Source organism: Daphnia pulicaria, chromosome 1, assembly GCF_021234035.1.
Source record: "Daphnia pulicaria isolate SC F1-1A chromosome 1, SC_F0-13Bv2, whole genome shotgun sequence".
Taxonomy (NCBI): Eukaryota; Metazoa; Arthropoda; class Branchiopoda; order Diplostraca; family Daphniidae; genus Daphnia; species Daphnia pulicaria.
This window is the reverse complement of record NC_060913.1, coordinates 8332176-8348949: the sequence shown is the minus strand read 5'-3', so window position 1 is coordinate 8348949 and position 16774 is coordinate 8332176. Positions and strand designations below refer to the sequence as shown.

The 16774-nt window shown below is 39.3% G+C and overlaps 2 protein-coding genes, 5 long non-coding RNA genes and 1 other non-coding gene across 11 annotated transcripts; 5 read left to right on the top strand and 3 right to left on the bottom strand.

Moving 5' to 3' along the window:
* Positions 1-1293: 1293 nt before the first annotated feature.
* On the top strand, positions 1294-1375 carry Trnas-gcu. The gene has a single exon. It is a non-coding gene; the product is annotated as a tRNA-Ser (tRNA).
* A 239-nt stretch (positions 1376-1614) lies between these two features.
* On the bottom strand, positions 1615-2283 carry LOC124349728 (endocuticle structural glycoprotein SgAbd-3-like). The gene is made up of 3 exons (XM_046800541.1): positions 2260-2283; positions 2075-2190; positions 1615-2011 (listed from the first exon to the last, which is right to left on the bottom strand). The coding sequence occupies exons 1-3, from the start codon at positions 2266-2268 to the stop codon at positions 1756-1758; spliced, it is 381 nt and encodes a 126-aa protein (XP_046656497.1). The 5' UTR covers positions 2269-2283; the 3' UTR covers positions 1615-1755.
* Positions 2129-3422, top strand: LOC124351012. Of its 2 annotated transcripts, none has more exons than XR_006921320.1 (4): positions 2129-2218; positions 2283-2446; positions 3061-3181; positions 3257-3422. It is a non-coding gene; the product is annotated as an uncharacterized LOC124351012 (long non-coding RNA). The 2 variants fall into 2 exon arrangements; XR_006921321.1 differs by having other exon boundaries at positions 2132-2218; positions 2292-2446.
* Positions 2676-3053, bottom strand: LOC124351243. The gene is made up of 2 exons (XR_006921435.1): positions 2849-3053; positions 2676-2814 (listed from the first exon to the last, which is right to left on the bottom strand). It is a non-coding gene; the product is annotated as an uncharacterized LOC124351243 (long non-coding RNA).
* A 12-nt stretch (positions 3423-3434) lies between the features above and the next one.
* LOC124350722 lies at positions 3435-3884 on the top strand. Its single transcript, XR_006921098.1, has 2 exons — positions 3435-3738; positions 3806-3884. It is a non-coding gene; the product is annotated as an uncharacterized LOC124350722 (long non-coding RNA).
* Positions 3885-6604: 2720 nt separating this feature from the next.
* Positions 6605-7464, top strand: LOC124349459 (endocuticle structural glycoprotein ABD-4-like). The gene is made up of 3 exons (XM_046800090.1): positions 6605-6698; positions 6768-6958; positions 7027-7464. The coding sequence occupies exons 1-3, from the start codon at positions 6690-6692 to the stop codon at positions 7367-7369; spliced, it is 543 nt and encodes a 180-aa protein (XP_046656046.1). The 5' UTR covers positions 6605-6689; the 3' UTR covers positions 7370-7464.
* Positions 7465-9819: 2355 nt separating this feature from the next.
* On the top strand, positions 9820-11756 carry LOC124350531. Of its 2 annotated transcripts, XR_006921052.1 has the most exons (5): positions 9820-10027; positions 10096-10250; positions 10311-10517; positions 10949-11235; positions 11299-11756. It is a non-coding gene; the product is annotated as an uncharacterized LOC124350531 (long non-coding RNA). The 2 variants fall into 2 exon arrangements; XR_006921051.1 differs by having other exon boundaries at positions 10011-10250.
* A 78-nt stretch (positions 11757-11834) lies between these two features.
* On the bottom strand, positions 11835-13772 carry LOC124350528. 2 transcript variants are annotated; one of them, XR_006921049.1, is made up of 5 exons: positions 13565-13772; positions 13342-13496; positions 13075-13281; positions 12357-12643; positions 11835-12293 (listed from the first exon to the last, which is right to left on the bottom strand). It is a non-coding gene; the product is annotated as an uncharacterized LOC124350528 (long non-coding RNA). The 2 variants fall into 2 exon arrangements; XR_006921050.1 differs by having other exon boundaries at positions 13342-13581.
* Positions 13773-16774: the final 3002 nt, after the last annotated feature.

Here is a 16774-nt window from a genome sequence, read left to right as displayed (position 1 = left end):
GAGAAAATGAAAACCAATTATCCCAATTCTGTGCCGACGTGTGGATGGAAAGATGGGCGAGATACACAAGGTAGGAACAAAGTCAAAATAACACATTGAGTATTGCGATTATCTGTTGGGGCTTTCTGACAGTATCAAGACTAGGTAGTTTGTGTAGGATTTGTAGGAGTGCGATGTGTTTCGTCGGAGAAATTGAACTTCGATTGCGTGAAGGGTAAAACAGGAGTAGATAAAAATAGCCTTGCCAATCATTTTACCGGCAGTCTCCAATCCCTATTCCAATAGATCAATCAATATGCAACTTTCTTGTCAAATAGCGGATGAATTTAGGCTTAAAAATAAAGACAATAAGATAACAAGGAAAGCACCAAGTATTAAATTGGTAAACAGAGTCGAAGGAGCACAAACAAAGGATCACAACTACAAAAAGAATAAGCGGACGTCTAGAGTGTGCTACAACTGCTGTATGGAGTGGAACATTTAATCGTTGCACAATGTCCGAGGTTAGTCCGTGCTGGTTACATTTGGCGTAGGAGAGTGCTCTTAGTCCAGAATAATTCAAGGCGTTGACGTTGACTTGTTTGTTGTTGACCAAAACATCGATGATGTTGATGTCTTTGGCGTAGGATGCCGCTTAATGAAATGGCGTGCGACCAAATTTGTCTTTTCGCCTGGGGTCTGCTCCCCTTTTGATCAAATGTTTGGCCGTTATCTCATTGGAGGCATTGGCGGCACTATGTAGAGCAGTAAATTCAATGGAACTGCGAGGATCGAAAGTGTCGATCCCATCGTCGCCTTGACTTTTCTTTTGAGCTTCCAAAAGTAAATCGATCATTTCCGTGTTGTCTGAATGATATGCTGCCATATGAAGTGGAGAATTGCCGTGTCTGTCAAACAGGTTGGGTGTTGCTCCCATTTTGATCAAATGTCTTGCAGCGACGACGTTTGACGAATAGGCGGCGAAATGAAGTGCAGTTTTCCCGGATTCGTCGCATCCGTCAAAATCCACGTTTGTGTGTCTTAGAAGTAAATTTAATACCTCTGTGTTATCTGAGTGCATGGCGGCCATTTCAAGTGCATTTCTCCCTAATTCATCTCGAACCGTGGGATCGGCGTTGTAGTTTTCCATCAGGTGTCGTACCATCTTCATTCATTCATTCACCAATTCATCTTCAACTTTGGCATCTTTGCAGTGCAGTTTTTTCTTGTTCCTTGGAAACTGGAAATGATGATAAAAAAACCTTAACGGTTATTTTTTTTGAATAATTTCTATCGCACTTTTGCGATGTGGTAGACGTGGTGGCCGAGTGGTTAAGGCGACAGACTGCTAATCTGTTGTGCTTTGCACGCATGAGTTCGAATCTCATCCACGTCGACACTAATAGATTATGTTAAATTTTTGTATCCCCCCACCCTGATACCTTTCAGTTTCATGCTTGAGCATAACATGATGATTGAGAATCATTTTTTGAACTGAAACTAAATTGACAATTCTGCTGGACTCGCCAGGAAAATTACGTTGCAATTTTAAAGGGCTCGTTTTTTCCATAAATTTCTGTGATTAAGCATCAACATCGCTTTTGAATTTCCAATTAACTTAAAATATCTCAAAAATGAAAAGAAACACAACTTTTTATTCCCCGTCTGACTGACTCTAGTACAACTGATTGTGGGCGGGGAATCTGAGCGTTATGTACATCTGGTAGATTTTGTTCAAATTTGATTCCGGTTGAAAGGCAATTTTTTTTTAATGATTTACAGGACTCCGGCGACTTTGAGGTCTGCGAGCATCTTGACGACGTGTTCGGGCATGGGTGGAGGAGTGGGGAGGTGGTCGCCGGTGGCCTGGAATCCGTTTTCATCGGCCACCCAATTGACGGTGAGGACGACGCCGTCGGGAGTCGTGAACGAGTAGGAGCCCTTGGACACGGTCCCGATATCCTCCGGTTTGGGTCCAACTTGTTTCTGGCTGCCACTTTCAGACACTTTGGTCCCATCGGCAGACTCGAAACTGATTTTGACACATTTTTTTCATTAAGATCAAATGATGAGAGGATTACTAATATTAACTTACTCGAAGGAGTAGCTGCCATCGGCGTTCATTTCGCTGTTGGATGACACAATTTCGATTGGCTTCTTATCTCCTTGAGGTGCGGCGAGGGCCACAGCCAAGAAAGCGACAGCGACGATCTGGCAGTGCATCAAGTCAAAATAAAAGGTTAACTTGACATTTAATCAAATAAGAGTTAACTAACTTACCAATTTCATTTTTGCTGGTTTAGGTTGTCAAGCTGCTCTTCTGAAGACAGTTGAAGGAATTGTGTGAAGAAGATTGCGTGTTGGCCACCTTTTATACCTCGCAGCAGTTGCGGCTGAGTGAAAGTGATAGGCCAAGACCTTCCGCAGGAAACATTCTCTTCTCTTCTTCTTCGGGGATGGACATTTGGTAAATATGCAAATTAGCGAAAGGGAAGATGCAACAGACAGCAGCGACTGGAATTTTTATCTTTTGTGAATCGCTAATTTTACTATCGAGCTTAATTCGGTTAGATTTTTCCGTAAATGGTGAATCTCAAGGTTCTTCACATTTTCTTACCAAAATGTTTCCCCAATCTGAAATATTCAGACGGCGTAAATTTAAGAAAATTCTTGCGTTTATAAATTTCATTTTTCTAAGACGTAGTTATTTTCCCGTTACATTGTACTGATGACGTGGCCTGAGAAATGCTGTCCATTATGCCGAAATGTTGTCTGGAGCCGGCTACCTGTATGGGCTTAATGTCTCATCCCTGCAGAAAAACTTCAAAAATTTTGCTACACAAAGGTTACATTCAGTTTATTGATAGACCCCTTTGCTTCACTGATATAGAATATATTCCGTAAAGTCAATTCGTTAGTCAGTCGGTAGGACCGTAGGAGTGGGTTGTTCAATTAAATCAATTGTGTAATAGAGAATCCTCCTTCGGTAATGCTTAAAGTACGGTTACATTTAAATTTCCAAATTGCTAAAGAAAAGTTGGGACCGAATCAAAATCTTTTGTTTCGTCTTTTTTATTGCAGAAAGAAAAGTTGTCGGAAATGTGGCAAAAATGCACCTGAAAAACCACGTCATCATATTTTCGCGCCTTTGGATAAGGGGTGCCAATTCAACCCTCCTGTATGCATCGTGTCAAGTTTGTTAGTCAGTAAGATCACGTTAAATCAAATTATACGTAGAAGTAATAATATTCTTCCTTGGTCTTTTGTTTGTGTGTAGTGTGTTGTCGTCATCGTGCACGGACAATGTCGTTGACGAATGGGTTCCCCGAGTACGCTGAGCCACAAAACAAAAGCTGAGGCTTCCCTACTCCACTCCATCAAGCTGCAATGCATTGGGGTTTCGAATTTTTGTTTTCGGATGTTCTAACTTATTGTAACAGGGTGTAAGAAGCTTATTGCCCATGTCCTGGGCACAACTTCCGCTACTGGACACCGAGCGAGAAAAAACGATTCCAGCGGAATCCAACGGACGATTCTGCTCCCTTTTACCGATTTTGGATGTTTGCGGGTTGTTGGATCCTACCGTGTCTCATTGCTTCCATTCAAACAAAGCATGAGCTGATCCATTGCACTGCGACGACTTCAAGTGGGTGGTAAATACTGCAGTGCGTGCCTGAGGAGGTCTTCAGCATTTGCAGTTGCTGAATGCGGATGGACTGGAAGGCGATGGTCAAATAACGAACTGGAGACGAGAAACAAGTAAGAATTGCTTCATTTTCCATTTAGGTATTGTCAGTATTTGAAATAAATTGTTCTCTTTTATTAGGTGGATGATCCCTGATGGGTGTTTCAGTCAGAGTTACCTGCATTACCATGGACCAAGACATCAACATTGCGGTGGGTTTTTTTCACTCAATCAAAATTCAGATTTTCTTTGTTTTGATTCCTCTTTCTTTTTACGGTACTCTTTTCAGGCTGTAGGATCAAGAGTGACATCCAGCACTATGTGGCTGGACAATATTTCCGTCCTTATCACGTCATTTCCTGATATTGAGCATCTGACACACCGACCCCAGGTAGGAAAACACGTTTAATCTTTTGGGCATTTTTTGATTGATAATTTCGTCTGTTGAATGGATGTTCATTGATATTTCAAAATGAGGTGTATGTAATAGAATAAGGGTGGGGCGTAAGGAAAGTTCGTTTTACTCAATTGTCAATTGGTGAAAATTGCTAGCAAAGATGGATGGTTTTGTGGATTGATGCAGTGGCTGATTAGTTATCTATAAAGGACGTGTTGGTTGATGCAAAAATCGATCAACTGTACATAATTTGTTGCAGATATTTGTGATTTTACCTCTCTTCAATATTTTCGTTATTTTCCTTGTTGGAAAATGGGAATTCTTTGCCTTCTTTTAAGTAGATAAGGTTGATTTTATAAATTTTAACGGTTATATCTCCCATGTTTCAATGGGGTGTGGTTGTTTTTTCCCTCTCCACTTCCAACTGCTGATGTGCCCATTCAATCATTCATCGTGTGGTTCGTTGTGTTTCGCAACGAACTTTTTTCTTGCGTTGAACAAGATTTAATTTTAATCGGGCGTGGGAGGAGGGAATAGTCTGTTTTCTGCACAACTGGGATTCTTGTTTGTCAAATCCGTAAATGAGGTGGGAAGTTAATTTAGTGTTTCGTTAACGAGAATTGGATCGTTAACGGATTGATTTACTCTCGCTAAATTTCAGAATTGCGTAACATGAGGCTTGCATGCGTATTAAACAACTGCTATAGACGATATATTGTCGGTCTGACATAGAATTCTGTTATTTAAAAAAATTCTATTATGTCATTTTTCTAAGTCTTCTAGAGAATGCAGTTTGCCCGATGTGTTGATTGAAATTCGATCAAAATATTTCAATAACGTCCCACATTTGGCTAGTGTAGGGCGATTTCTGAACGCATCCGGAGAACCGGAATTACCGAAGGACTTTCGGTGGATTTTCCCTTTGCCATCAGGGAAGGGTATTATTCACTGTTTCTCAGGGTATTTCACCTGAGCCAGTTGGATTTTCCCGTGCAGGATTGCAAGCAAACCTGACGTTCCCTCCTCCGAGTATAGGGGGACTAAGCACAAACCGATTTTTCATCAGATTGTACCAAACCAACATACAGCTAGTCTGGCCGTGATTACTTCGAGATTATCTCCCCTTCTCAATCTCAGTGGAATCATCAAGCCCCCTAGACTCTCGGTCATGTGGCGCAGATTTGGGTCTCTTATACAAATGTGGACGATTCGCGCCACCTGATGGTTGAGTGGTCAACTAACCATGTTCCCTTGGGGAGTCGAACTTCGGCCTCGATGTGTTCTGATATTAAAGCCACGCCCCATCCAACTCTCCCACTCTGCTCCTACTATTAATTGTTTTATTTGCCGTCAGTATTTTGAAATGTTACATCTATATTTATTAACCGTTTGGCAGTTATTTCCGAGGAATTTACGGTTGACATAAATTCAATCCAGTTAAAATAAAATAAAACAATTAAAGAACATTTTGAGGAAAAATTTTAATAGGCCTACTTTTATAAGATTACCTGGGTGTTTTATTTTTATCTACCCGGCAAAAAACAGGTCCAGTAGATTAGAATAGATACGGCCAATCCCCGACGTTGCCAACAGTCGCCGCCAGGGTATGAAACTTCCATCCACTCAATTAATACCTAAATCCAATCAAAATTAAATCATTTAGCATTTTAATTGTTAACATTTTTTCTTTTCTTGTTGTTGGTTTTCAGGGATCAAATATCTGATGATTTAATTGCATCGCTTCCAGGGCTTCCACTACAGCACGTGATACTTGTTGCTGCCGGAATCAACCGATAACAACAGTTTACCTTTGTCGTAAAATTGTAGCTTTCCTATATGCAGCCAAGTCATTTTTCCCCAGAGCAAAAATCATCTTTGCTCAACTGCAAAGTGAATTGAACGTATATGCTAATTTATTGGCGTTAATAAAGACAACAGTGACTAGCGAACGATGCCGGCCCTTTTCCTACACTTGCGCTTGGAAGTGTGATTGGGTATGAAAAACCTGTTCAAAAATTTTTTTTTTTAGATTCAGTTCAATGCCAAACTTTTCATGGGGAATCCCCTGCTGGTTTTCAGTACTCCGTCGCTGAATGAAGTCGATTAAATTCAAGTTGTGTTCTTTAAAATTTCGATCAATTATTAAATTGTTTCACTTAGTATGAGTTTATGAACATTTCACAGGAAAGATGAAAACAAAATGGAATGCCGTTATATGTTAATTTTTGAAAGTGCATGCCCATTTATATTCCTATTGAACGTTAAATACCGGTTGTCGATGTGCTGGGAATATTTTAATTTAATAAAATTTTTTGACTGAAATTTCGTATGGAGTTTTGCTGTAACGTCTGCACTTTTTAACATATTGTTACAGTTAAGAAATTTAGTCGAACATTTCGCAATTAGAATGGACTCGAATTCGCAATGGGCGCGGCCAGCCTTTGCTGCTGGGGGACAACAAAGTATGACAGTAAACACCAAAAACGAAAAATCGGGTCAAATCAAACTGACGGCCTTTCACTGAGAGATTTAGATAGTTGACTGTTTTATGGGAGCATCGGCGAGTATAAAAAGTCGAGCAGTTGTCCATTCAAAGTATCATTCGTACGACCAAACAATCGAATCAACATGAAGCTGGTAACTAATAATTTAATCCAATTTATTCAATTTCATTTTTTACTAGTTAAATTTCATTTTTATTTATAGTTTGTTGTCGCTGCTCTCCTGGCCGTTGCTGTCGCCGCTCCTTCCGGCTATGAGTCAACCCATAGAGACTCCAGTTACATGACATCTCCCAGCTACGGTTCTTCCGGCTACAACAAGGACAACAGATATGGCGGAATCACCATCACCAGCCAACACGACGTCCGCAATCTCGACGGAAGCAGCAAATGGGGGTAAGTCCTTATTCTCTTTAAATTAATTAGGAAAATACTAATACAAATTATTTTTGTTAATTTTGCAGCTACTCTGGATCCGACTACACGACCCGTGAGGAATCGCAGGTGCAGAAGAAGATGCAAGGCGTCGCCTACGATTCTTATGGCAAAGCCACTTACGACGACGTTTATGGCAACACCAACGCTGGATCCTCTTACTGGGTCTCACCCGAAGGCGAGAAATTCACTCTGACCTGGACCGCCGATGAAAACGGATTCCGGCCAAAGGGCGACCACTTGCCCGTCGCTCCCGTCCACGTTTACGAGCTCCCAGTTGCTCCCGTTCACGAATACGAACTCCCAGTTGCCCCTGCCCTCCCTTACCGTCGCACCGGTGCAGGCAGCTACAATACCTACAATACTTATTAAATTATAAATGACGTCCGGTGTGTTATCTAGAGCTGTACCCAGACTGTACCATGACGAAGTTTGATTAAATTAATAAAGTACTTTCCAAATATTCATTTCTTGTTATTACATTTTCTTTGTGGTTCCGCCATAAATAGCTAATAAAATGATTCCCTTATTGGATTGCCAGAAGCAATAAAAATTTGCTTATTCAGCGATGACTATTGGAGGTTTCAGCTTTCAGCCCAAATAGCTCCTTCAATTCCGCAAATAGAAAAATTCATTTAAGAAAAAAAACATAAAAAAACATTTCAAACTGATAACTGGATGAATTTATAACTGCCATTCTGCCATGTTCATCGTTTAATTGTATTATTATATTGCTCAATGCTCACTTTCAATCTTCAAAGTTTTTTCGAAAATCTTTTCGATTGGGTTGCTGTTTACTAATTTAAATTTGGTTTTCCCGCCTTAAAGAGGCCGTGACGCGACGCGTCTTGTTTCCTGCTGGCTGCTGGCATAGCTGATGCTGCTGTTTGTGTTGTGTTCAATTTTCTTTTGCTTTGTTTTATAAATTCGTTCTAAGCAGCTTACACAAATCAGTGAATTCAGTTGAAAGTGATAAAGGGAAATAGATTCAATACGCTGTAGTGACTAGTGATTTCAATCTTGCAGACAAACTAAAAATTAACAAAATGGCAGCTGCCGAGTACTCAGAAGACTGCAACCTTAATTAACGTAATTAACAATTTAACATGAATTGCGCGAAACAAAGTGTTGCTAATTTAGTAATTTATACTTAGTTTTTCTGTGATTTCAAATATCAAGCTGAACTTTGCATCTTATGTAGGTTTAGTTTGCCCTAGTTTCCTCATTTTGTATATTATACCAATTTATTTCTGCAAGTCTAGATGTATGCTGTCATTCCAACAAGTTGGCTTAGCGCTCAGTCACTGACTCATTGTTCATCATGATCTTCAGGATAACAAAAGCCTAAAACCCATATTTGAAGCCCACACATAGTGGAATACAAATGTTCCGAGATAGGTAATTTTCTCTTTGCTGCTACCATACCAAAACAGTGAAGCATTAAGACCATCATAATTCAGATTTTCATATAACATAGGTACTCTTGCTCATGAACTACAGGATCTTTTCAGAATCTTGCAATTTTGGTGGTTTAACCTGCAGCAGCTTGTCTTTTGTTATGGCTTTTTCTACTTCTGTTTAGAAGGACACTCAGCCAAGGGATAGGTAGAGTTTTATTTTTCATAGGTAAATTCGTGTAAATTTGTAAGTAACATAGCGTTCTTTTTCCCACTGCCACTTAGAATTTCAGTGACATGAAGAGTCTGGAATGAATAACATACTTGCCATGTGTTTGTAAACATACCAGATCTGCTGGATGAGAATCAAATTATGCCTTACTATATTCATCACTCAAATGATATAGGTAAAGCATCAATATCACCTGCCACCATACTGCTGCAAAAATGTTTATGACACTTTCTTGACCATCAAAAATTTATCTCGACACAAGGAGTTATGCTGTTGGTTGCTGTGAATGCCATTTTTACTGGTTTTTATCATGAACATTTCAGTGTGCTTCTTAGAAAAGGTAAAGATTGATATGTTTTATTCATTTTTGTATTTTCATTAATGTGATACATTTTCTTTACAGAGCTCGCAAGATCCCCATCTATGAGAAGAGTGACTTCCACCACCAACGTTCTACTCTATCCTTATCTTCGAGACACACGCTCATCTGGCTTCCATCCTTTTTATGCTGCTACACAATTTGTCCTTACTTCACTGACGAGTTACTGGACCACTTCAGTGATCGCTTCCGTCCACTATAACACACCTGTAGTCATTCACCACTCGATTATGCCCAGGTACCCGACAAGTGACTTATTTTGTTTAATTTTCAATTAAGTATTAGCTACTTAGTTTAAACTCGGTCCATGTAATATAATAATTCCTAAATCGGACCCTTCTTCACTTGAGTAGCAAACGGAGTCTTACTTAAATGTTTCCTTTTCTACCGCTTCGATAATTTTCAGCTGTTAAAGCAAGTCAGTTTCAGTTACTTTGCACATCTCCTTAAACATTTATCGGTAGTTTTTTGTGGTAATTTTTTAGTGATAACGGACGATAACTATTCCCCCAACAAAGCTCACTTGTTAAATTTTCGATAATTGCTTTTTTTTCTACTTCCGGTTTTCATTTTGACTTCCGGTTTTTATTTTGACAGAAGAACTCCAACGACAATAGAACTCCAAAGACATACGAACTCCATTTTAAAATATTATTATTAAAATACCCGACAGTAGAACTTCAGTGCCCGACAGTAGAACTCCAATAATTTTTTTTTAAATTCACAGACAGTAAAACTATTCTTCTTCAGAAAATTGTAAGCTTTTAATGTTTAGTAATAGCCAGTTAGTAATAACTAAAAATGTTAGTAATTAGCCAGCTAAGCAAGCAAAGCCGTTCCGTTCAGTCATTTGAACATGAATCTAATGGCTGTCACTAGGTGGCTAAAATGATGTTCACCACCAGAGCGCGAGTGCCTTCGTGAAGACGAAATAATTTCCATCTGTTTCCGAGACGCTGACTGAAAGTGTATTCGAAATTCGTTACGGAATTGCGGTCGATCAATATTTTCAGCCATGAAATGTAATTGGTAGTGCTAGTTTGGATTTCTTAAATTTGATTAATCTTAACGTTTCTGTCTGAATTTACAGGCAATCTGGCATATAATTTCACTTGGCTAAATAATAATGTGACGACGGACTTGGGTTGAAACTGCTGTCCATTTTGCCGAAATGTCGGCCATTGTTAGCTGCACCTATTCGGCTCTACGTCTCATCTCTTGCAGAAACACTTCAGAGCTTGTAAAGTAATTTTGTTTATAAATTTCCCTGCAATAATGCAATAGGCTTTATTAGTGGATGTTTAGTTCAGAGACAGATCCCTTTGCTCAACTGTTGCAGAAATTGAAAACACAACAAAGTCTGAGCTTCATTGCTGTCATTCATTAACATGGTTTTGTTGCAGCCAGCTGGTGAAAGGTGTGATCAAGTCAAGTTGAGAGCTGCAGCTGCTGCATGCAGTTAATCAAGCTGGTGTTATCTGAAGTGTCACTGCAGGAAGTCTTCTTGAATTGGTAATAATATTGATATTATTGGTTTTATTGGCAAGTCTTGTGTTTTCTTTATTTGCTTGTTTGTTTGTTTTTAATTTTGTATTCAACAGACAAGTTTAACTTGATGTGATGTAGAAAATTAGGGTTAATATTTCCTCCTTCCAATCAATTGGTTTCGTTCAAAAATAGCTACATTGTTGGTCAGTTTCCACTAAGTTTTTTTTTTCAATTTTCTTCGAATCAAATTAGAAGCACTAGAACAAAAATTCCCACTTAGTATTACCAAGTTTTTGTAACATATTGGAAGTAGATGTACAGAATTATTTCCTGGTTTCTTTTTTTAATTTCAATTTATTAATAATTTTCAATTTAGTAATTTTATTATTGGTATCCTTTTTCACATTTCAAAATTTTATTGCTTATTGGTTCATCGATGTTATTTTGCTTTGTAGGAGTTAATGGTCAATTAGATGTTTGAGCTGTTTATGGTGTTGCCGTTTGGTGTGCAGTGGTTTTGCAGTCCCTTTCCAGTTGAGAGATGTTCTGAAATGAAGCTTATGCAGACCTGCCGTTCAACATCACCCTTCAATGTGCCATTTTTTTATGTTGGTGTCCATGCAGTATATGAAGTGTTGAAAAGTTGGGTTAAGTAGTCAAGGTTGCCCAATGGCTGTCGGTCTTGTTTTATTGGCGGCATTTCGTCGATATGTCGTCTCTTGCTACCTCTACCAGCGTTGAGGTAATGCTTGATGTTTCGTTCATTTATTGACTCTTAATTAAAATCTCTTCTTTTTTTTTTCAGTTAAATCGTTTGCTGCTGTCCATAGACTTGATCCATTGGTGAAACTGAGGAGAGGTTGCTGAAATTCAAGACTCGTCAATAATTTATGTAGATGTAGATATTATTACAAGCGCATAATCTGGGCTCCCTTCTTCAGTGGCCCCGTTTCCCTAAATAACCACTAACCAACGCCCGCCGGTGGTCACTCACTCGCTGCGACAACCAGGAGGAAGGGAGATGTTTGGTCGAACGGGGACTTGCAAGGCGCATGATTCGATGAAATCTGTTGGAGGGTCATGAGTCTAAGCCGGAAGCCTACTATGACACACTGCTCTCATAATAACTGCTCCTCAGCTCTCTTCGCTCTTTTTCCGGTTTCTCTTAACCATGGCCGGGTAATCTCCCTGGTCGAGTCAGTCGGGCAGTGTCTCCCCCTGCTCGACTGGCAGCAGTTTGTACCGGACGGTATGTTTAATAAACAGATTTATATTGTATGTTGGTTTTGTTAATCCTTGTTAATCCTATTAAATTGAAATAATTGTGCATATAATTGGTTTATTTATTAAACACACCGTCCGGTACAAACTGCTGCCAGTCGAGCAGGGGGAGACACTGCCCGACTGACTCGACCAGGGAGATTACCCGGCCATGGTTAAGAGAAACCGGAAAAAGAGCGAAGAGAGCTGAGGAGCAGTTATTATGAGAGCAGTGTGTCATAGTAGGCTTCCGGCTTAGACTCATGACCCTCCAACAGATTTCATCGAATCATGCGCCTTGCAAGTCCCCGTTCGACCAAACATCTCCCTTCCTCCTGGTTGTCGCAGCGAGTGAGTGACCACCGGCGGGCGTTGGTTAGTGGTTATTTAGGGAAACGGGGCCACTGAAGAAGGGAGCCCAGATTATGCGCTTGTAATAATATCTACATCTACATAAATTATTGACGAGTCTTGAATTTCAGCAACCTCTCCTCAGTTTCACCAATGGATCAAGTCTATGGACAGCAGCAAACGATTTAACTGAAAAAAAAAAGAAGAGATTTTAATTAAGAGTCAATAAATGAACGAAACATCAAGCATTACCTCAACGCTGGTAGAGGTAGCAAGAGACGACATATCGACGAAATGCCGCCAATAAAACAAGACCGACAGCCATTGGGCAACCTTGACTACTTAACCCAACTTTTCAACACTTCATATACTGCATGGACACCAACATAAAAAAATGGCACATTGAAGGGTGATGTTGAACGGCAGGTCTGCATAAGCTTCATTTCAGAACATCTCTCAACTGGAAAGGGACTGCAAAACCACTGCACACCAAACGGCAACACCATAAACAGCTCAAACATCTAATTGACCATTAACTCCTACAAAGCAAAATAACATCGATGAACCAATAAGCAATAAAATTTTGAAATGTGAAAAAGGATACCAATAATAAAATTACTAAATTGAAAATTATTAATAAATTGAAATTAAAAAAAGAAACCAGGAAATAATTCTGTACATCTACTTCCAATATGTTACAAAAACTTGGTAATACTAAGTGGGAATTTTTGTTCTAGTGCTTCTAATTTGATTCGAAGAAAATTGAAAAAAAAAACTTAGTGGAAACTGACCAACAATGTAGCTATTTTTGAACGAAACCAATTGATTGGAAGGAGGAAATATTAACCCTAATTTTCTACATCACATCAAGTTAAACTTGTCTGTTGAATACAAAATTAAAAACAAACAAACAAGCAAATAAAGAAAACACAAGACTTGCCAATAAAACCAATAATATCAATATTATTACCAATTCAAGAAGACTTCCTGCAGTGACACTTCAGATAACACCAGCTTGATTAACTGCATGCAGCAGCTGCAGCTCTCAACTTGACTTGATCACACCTTTCACCAGCTGGCTGCAACAAAACCATGTTAATGAATGACAGCAATGAAGCTCAGACTTTGTTGTGTTTTCAATTTCTGCAACAGTTGAGCAAAGGGATCTGTCTCTGAACTAAACATCCACTAATAAAGCCTATTGCATTATTGCAGGGAAATTTATAAACAAAATTACTTTACAAGCTCTGAAGTGTTTCTGCAAGAGATGAGACGTAGAGCCGAATAGGTGCAGCTAACAATGGCCGACATTTCGGCAAAATGGACAGCAGTTTCAACCCAAGTCCGTCGTCACATTATTATTTAGCCAAGTGAAATTATATGCCAGATTGCCTGTAAATTCAGACAGAAACGTTAAGATTAATCAAATTTAAGAAATCCAAACTAGCACTACCAATTACATTTCATGGCTGAAAATATTGATCGACCGCAATTCCGTAACGAATTTCGAATACACTTTCAGTCAGCGTCTCGGAAACAGATGGAAATTATTTCGTCTTCACGAAGGCACTCGCGCTCTGGTGGTGAACATCATTTTAGCCACCTAGTGACAGCCATTAGATTCATGTTCAAATGACTGAACGGAACGGCTTTGCTTGCTTAGCTGGCTAATTACTAACATTTTTAGTTATTACTAACTGGCTATTACTAAACATTAAAAGCTTACAATTTTCTGAAGAAGAATAGTTTTACTGTCTGTGAATTTAAAAAAAAATTATTGGAGTTCTACTGTCGGGCACTGAAGTTCTACTGTCGGGTATTTTAATAATAATATTTTAAAATGGAGTTCGTATGTCTTTGGAGTTCTATTGTCGTTGGAGTTCTTCTGTCAAAATAAAAACCGGAAGTCAAAATGAAAACCGGAAGTAGAAAAAAAGCAAATATCGAAAATTTAACAAGTGAGCTTTGTTGGGGGAATAGTTATCGTCCGTTATCACTAAAAAATTACCACAAAAAACTACCGATAAATGTTTAAGGAGATGTGCAAAGTAACTGAAACTGACTTGTGTAAAGATCCATCCTCTCGGACGGAATAACTTTACAAAGAGAAGACTAAAAATAATAAAGAATAAACAACCAGAGGCGTTTTACCCACAAGCCGATGTATTGGACTAACACTAATAACTAGTAGCACAAATAATAATTAAGAATAACATACCGTTACTGAGATGAAAAATAGAAGAAACAGGAGACAGGATAAGACACTTGTTGACACAGCACTAGAACTCAACACAGAGCTCAACACTAATAACTCTCGGTACACAAGAAGGGACCGGTAACTGTTAGAAACGATTGAAGAAGGGAACTAAGATGAATCAAGACTAGAACAGGAACACAAGACGGAAGTAAATCAAGAACTAAAGACTGGAAGAGAACTGACGTAAATCAAGAGCTGAAAGAGACTGAACTGGAACTGACGGATCGAGAGTTCCTTATAAACCCTCGTACAAAATGCTAAATATAAATGTTTGCAAATCGAGAACAAAGGTAAGAACATTCCAGATTGGCAGCTGCAAACAAACGTGTTTGTAGCTGCAAATCTAGCTTCATAATTCTAATTAAGCTGGTTTAAGCATAATAAAATTATAATAATGGAAGAAGCAGTACATGAAGCGTATACAATAAAAGCTTGGCCAAAATAACTATAGCGCTTGTTTCGCACATGACTATATATGGTATGCGTGAATAATATTCAAATAAAATAGTATAATAATTCAGCGCGCGCTATCTAAGCGGACGCTTCATTACATCACTCCCACCTCCGTTGAATTACGCCCCGTAATTCAATTCAAAGGACGGCGCGCGCGTGGATTGACGGCGGTGGTAGCTTTAGGTTTGCATAGAAAACAGCAAAAACTTTTAAGCAGATTGCAACAGCCACAAGCTATAAAAATGCGAATCAGGATAATAGCGATGATGATGACTACTGCAAGAAGAAAATATTTCTTTATTTTTTCAATCCAATCCGGGTAGACAGACAATTCTTCGGCGTTGACTAAGATATTAGTGGTCCTTGGAACGTGAGATGGCGTGAAATTTCCGGCGGAGTGATCGTTAATTGTTGAAACGATATCTGCTAGCACGTTCATGCTGTCCAATAGGGCGTCGTTATAGGCTGGATTAGATTGATGCACATAATCAAAATATTTCACTTCATTATAGCGAAATGAATGCGCCAAAGTTTGTGTTGGGACCACAATCTGTGCGACGATTGGCCGCCAAGTCCCATTGCTGTAGGCATACGGCTTATCATTAAAGTTTATAAAGCCTACAGACCAGTAACATGGTGAAAACGGAACTAATTCCCAACCGTCACGATTTATGGTATATTTTTCAAATTTTGGCTGAGGTCCACAGTTTGTCACTTCTGCAGCGAACGACACGTTGCGCACTTTGCAAGTAATAGCTAGCACTGTTTTTCCGAACGCGCTCAGTTTAGTACACTTCGGAAGGTTGACCATGGATGCTGCCAGCCATCCGTTAAACTGGGCTGTAGAAACAACACGTTCATGGGTAGCTTTCCTTTTTTCGCACTGTAAGTTCTCTATTTCTCGAGTCAAGTCGTTTTCGTTGTCGAGGAGCTGGTCACGCAAGTATTGAAAGTTGGCGACGACATCAATACTTGCATCTTCTTTCAACACCGGGCGTTTTCTTGACACTTCCTCTAGCGAAGAATTTTTCGGAATAATTGGTGTTGTGAAAATGTATAGTTTAGGTTGGCCTATCACGTCAAAAGCATCTGCTTTAACGTCGCAAGTTGTCAGTGGTGGGAGGCACCTCTTGTTCGTTATTTGTATGTGAAATTCTAGTTCTTTTTCTTCATCGTGCATTCGGAATTTATTTGGTGTGCCGGTTGTTATTATTATCGCGACACCAGATTCAACCAGACGTGCTTTAGGCTCTGATTTTACGGTAAATGTTTTATCCCAAATTAAAGTAAGGTGATTGTGGGATATGCTGCCTGCTGTTGCTGGCGCTATTCCAAGGGGAGTTGAAAAACTTTCCCCTTCTGTTTCTTGGTACAGTTGGATTTTTTCGACGGCACAGTTGATAGTTTCGGCTGTGACTGTTTCCAACCACCATCCATCTTCCACTGGTTCTTGATCGTAGAAAAATTTATTGTCGTTGATCGTCATTGGTTGTTCATTGCACCGACGGCTTTCGTACATTGTTAGGCACTCGAGAGGAGATGTTTCCAAGGCAATTTTGTCAGGCACAACCACTTTTTGACCGAAGAAGCTTGTAGTAATGTGTTTGATTTGCTTCCATCTTGCACAAATATAGCCAGGGAATTTTAATTCTTCTCGTTTTTCCGTATATACTGAATATTTAACTGCATTTGTGCGATTCTCATTTTTTTCGGGCTGACAGTCTTCATCGGAGAATTGCAGAATTCCTTTTTGAGACGCTTGCTCGCAATCACAGACGGTGACCTCGAGAGCGTTTAGGCCTAGAGCGTATAGGCCTAGCAGCAGTAGCATACGGAGAACAAACATTCTCGTGCTACTGGTGACAAAAATTTATAGAGTAATACAAAATTCACACATAATATAACAATACAGTAAGAAAAGATTCAATATATAAAAAAACAATTATGAATAAAAAATTAT